This window comes from Glycine max, chromosome 2 (genome assembly GCF_000004515.6).
Source record: "Glycine max cultivar Williams 82 chromosome 2, Glycine_max_v4.0, whole genome shotgun sequence".
In the NCBI taxonomy this organism is placed as follows: Eukaryota; Viridiplantae; Streptophyta; class Magnoliopsida; order Fabales; family Fabaceae; genus Glycine; species Glycine max.
The window spans coordinates 10166309-10169582 of NC_016089.4; the positions used below are offsets into that span (position 1 = coordinate 10166309).

Below are 3274 nucleotides of genomic sequence, written 5' to 3' on the forward strand. Positions count from 1 at the left end.
TTAGGCGGTTTATTGAGATTCTACCATAAGGTCATAAGTCTCATATAGACAAATTCGTACATAATATACAATATTTTCTGGGAGAGTTAAAGCTTATTTTAATAATCTTTACGTCTTAAAAAGAATCGTTAAAAGAAAAAATTTCTTTAATTAAGGTACAGTTTATCTTTTAATGTTAAAAAATAAAATATATTAAAAAAGTATAAATATATTTTACACTATTATATCCTATCATGCATAATAACATTTTTTACTTTTGTTATAATTATTTTTAAAATGTATTAATTAGGTTGATTTTTAATTAGTTAACATTGTAAAAATATCTACAATAATAGTATATATGTGAAAATTAAACTAGTATACTTTTACTAAAAAGAGAAACACATAATTTTTATTCAATATAATTAGTATTTATTTTCTAATGAGAATGAGGATTCCTTGTTAGTATATGGTGGAAAAACTCTAGTACTGTATTGACTTAAATGGTTAATAATGGCTTTAATTTCTTTCTTTCTCGGTAGTCGTTCTGTATTAAGAGCTTTGCCCTTTGCATGTTTTCATGAACCAAACTTAAGCGATTCTCGCAAAACACACACACTCCTTTGAAAGTCACCAGAAAAAACGGCTGATCCTTCGGAGGCAGACCCCTTCTCAGGAAGCATATAATCACTTCTAATTAACTACACTTCACTCCCACTCTCACTCTTACCTGCTTCTTCTTCTTTGTCTTTCAAATTTCAATATATACTTCTCATCATAACCACCACATGCACTTCTTCTAGGGTTCTTTTCTTCTTGTTCAAAACTTTTAAGGTCATATATCTCTTTGAAAGCAGCTTCCACTTTTTTCTAGTTGTGTTGTTGGTTGAAATTTCTTTTAGGGGGAAAGGATCTCTCACTTTCTCTCTCTTTCTTTTTCCATATTAATAATTAAGAGGGTTATATTAGAACAAGATATATAGCTAGGTTTAGATATGATGGAAGAGAGAAATAATAATGATGCTGCTGAGAAACTGGATGAAGTTATGCTACCAGGGTTTAGGTTTCATCCAACTGATGAGGAGCTTGTAGGGTTTTACCTCAAGAGAAAGATTCAACAACGCCCTTTGACTATTGAGCTCATCAAGCAGCTTGATATCTACAAATTTGACCCTTGGGATCTTCCAAGTAAGACACATACCTCTCTCTTAGTTCATATTACACTAAACTTAATTAGCTTGGCTTTCTCTCTCTCTATATATTCTTTTGTTATTATTTAAAGGTCTCTAATGGCATACATTATCTAACAGATTTATGATTTTGATGTGTGTAGAGTTGGCCACCACAGGAGAAAAAGAGTGGTATTTCTACTGTCCCAGGGACAGAAAATACAGAAACAGTGCAAGGCCTAATAGGGTAACTGGAGCTGGGTTCTGGAAAGCTACAGGGACTGATAGGCCTATCTACTCCTCAGAAGGTTCAAAGTGCATTGGCCTCAAGAAATCCCTAGTCTTTTACAAAGGTAGAGCTGCCAAAGGAGTCAAAACTGATTGGATGATGCATGAGTTCAGGCTACCTTCTCTCACTGACTCACTATCTCCAAAGTACATAGACAAGATCACCATTCCTGCTAATGTAAGTAACAAAACTTACCCAAACTTAAGCTGCATGTGTTTGTGTACGCGTTTCCCTCAACGCAACTGGGGTTAAAAAAAAAAAGCTTCCAACGTTGCTTTTGATTTTGTGCCTTGGAACACGTGTTTTTTTTTTTTAACTTATGTTAAAACTTGATTCCAACGCTTAACCAAATAGACACTGATCAAAAGTCTGTTTAAACAACGCCGGATGAGTTTTTGAGAATTTTCTTATTAAGAAAAGTTCTATATTTAGTAGAGAAAGATCTTAAAAACTCTTCTGTCTTGAATCCAAACATATCCTTAATCTCTTTTTTTAGCGAGTTAGTCAGGAGTTTCAATTTTCAAGTGTTTGTGGTTGTGAAGATCATCAGTTTTGGACTTCTTTAATTAACTTGGTTTTGAACATATGCAGGAATCTTGGGCTATCTGCAGGATATTCAAGAAAACCAATGCTACAGCTCAAAGAGCTTTGTCTCACTCTTGGGTCTCTTCCCTACCTGAAACAAGAACCTCTGATCATCATATCCTAACCAAAGATCAAGACAACACTACCCAGTTTTGTTCAGACAACATGTCAATGACAAAGAAAACTACCTTAGCCAGCCAGTACTGTTCTAACAATTACAATGATTCACAACCCTTAACCACTAATAGCAGTACTCTTTGTCCCTTAGATGTGGCCTCATGCAAATCCATCATTAACCCATTGCTTTACAAAGCCTTTGATCATTTTCCCATTTCAAATGAAGACCTTAGCACTAGCTTGTTATTCTCATCACCCCCCTTTGAAACATCAGAAACTAATCCCAAATCTACAATAATGGACGTTTCTTCCATGCTGTTGAACATGTCATCCTCAGTGCTTGGAGATTTTAACAAGACTACTTCAGAGGACACAAATACAAATGCAGCTTCAAACTTTGGTGTGTTGCAAGAGCACTGTAGTGGCTACCCAATACCATTTCTACGTGAGAATATGCAAACCACATTTGGTAACCAGCAACAACAATATTGTGATAATATTTATGCATTGGTAAAGGGTCCTAATGTGAATGTGCCTCGTGTTGATGACCCAGAGTTGGAGTTGGAGACAGTAGTACAACGATCCATTGGGTTTCCATTAAGTGTTACTATGCCTTTGAATATTGGAGATGCCTGGAAGTCAAATAATCTGCTTTGGGATACTTCCTCTTTTCCTTGTGATGTGCCATCTAGTTATTATTCCACAACTAAGTGCTATACTTAGTTGTCCATTTTTTTTATTTTAATTAGACAAATTAGAAGCCGTTGTTTTTGTAGCTTCTAGTAGCTAGTAACAACTACTAAGTCTGACTTTTTAGCTTAGATTTCTGTTCAATTTACATTAGCAAAGTAGGACTTATTATTATTATTAATTTGAAACTTTTTTTGTAACTTAAGGTTATGTTTTAACTCAAATGTCTATGGAATAGAAATTTGACGGCAATATTGCGCGAGTTCCTAAACAAGAATGAAAAGAATTAAGCAAATACAGCCAATTACCAGAATCAGTACGTCTAGCGGAGACATGTACACATGATGTCCCTAACAGGGCATTTTAATTAAAGTATTATGTGCACTTTTCAGGTCAACGTGCCAATATCTAATTGCTTACTATACACTCTAAAATATGCGTAATG

General features: G+C 34.5%; 1 protein-coding gene across 1 annotated transcript; it reads left to right on the forward strand.

Moving 5' to 3' along the window:
• The first annotated feature begins 749 nt into the window (after window positions 1-749).
• Window positions 750-3065, forward strand: LOC100783995 (protein FEZ). Its single transcript, XM_003520028.5, has 3 exons — window positions 750-1167; window positions 1313-1614; window positions 2029-3065. The coding sequence occupies exons 1-3, from the start codon at window positions 975-977 to the stop codon at window positions 2860-2862; spliced, it is 1329 nt and encodes a 442-aa protein (XP_003520076.1). The 5' UTR covers window positions 750-974; the 3' UTR covers window positions 2863-3065.
• The last annotated feature ends 209 nt before the right edge of the window (window positions 3066-3274 follow it).

Bases quoted from the DNA above. Each gene is read 5' to 3' on its own strand.
- LOC100783995 (XM_003520028.5), top strand. From the start codon at position 975: ATGATGGAAGAGAGAAATAATAATGATGCTGCTGAGAAACTGGATGAA. The intron at 1,168-1,312 runs GTAAGACACATA...TGATGTGTGTAG, and splicing joins TGACCCTTGGGATCTTCCAA to AGTTGGCCACCACAGGAGAA. The intron at 1,615-2,028 runs GTAAGTAACAAA...GAACATATGCAG, and splicing joins AGATCACCATTCCTGCTAAT to GAATCTTGGGCTATCTGCAG.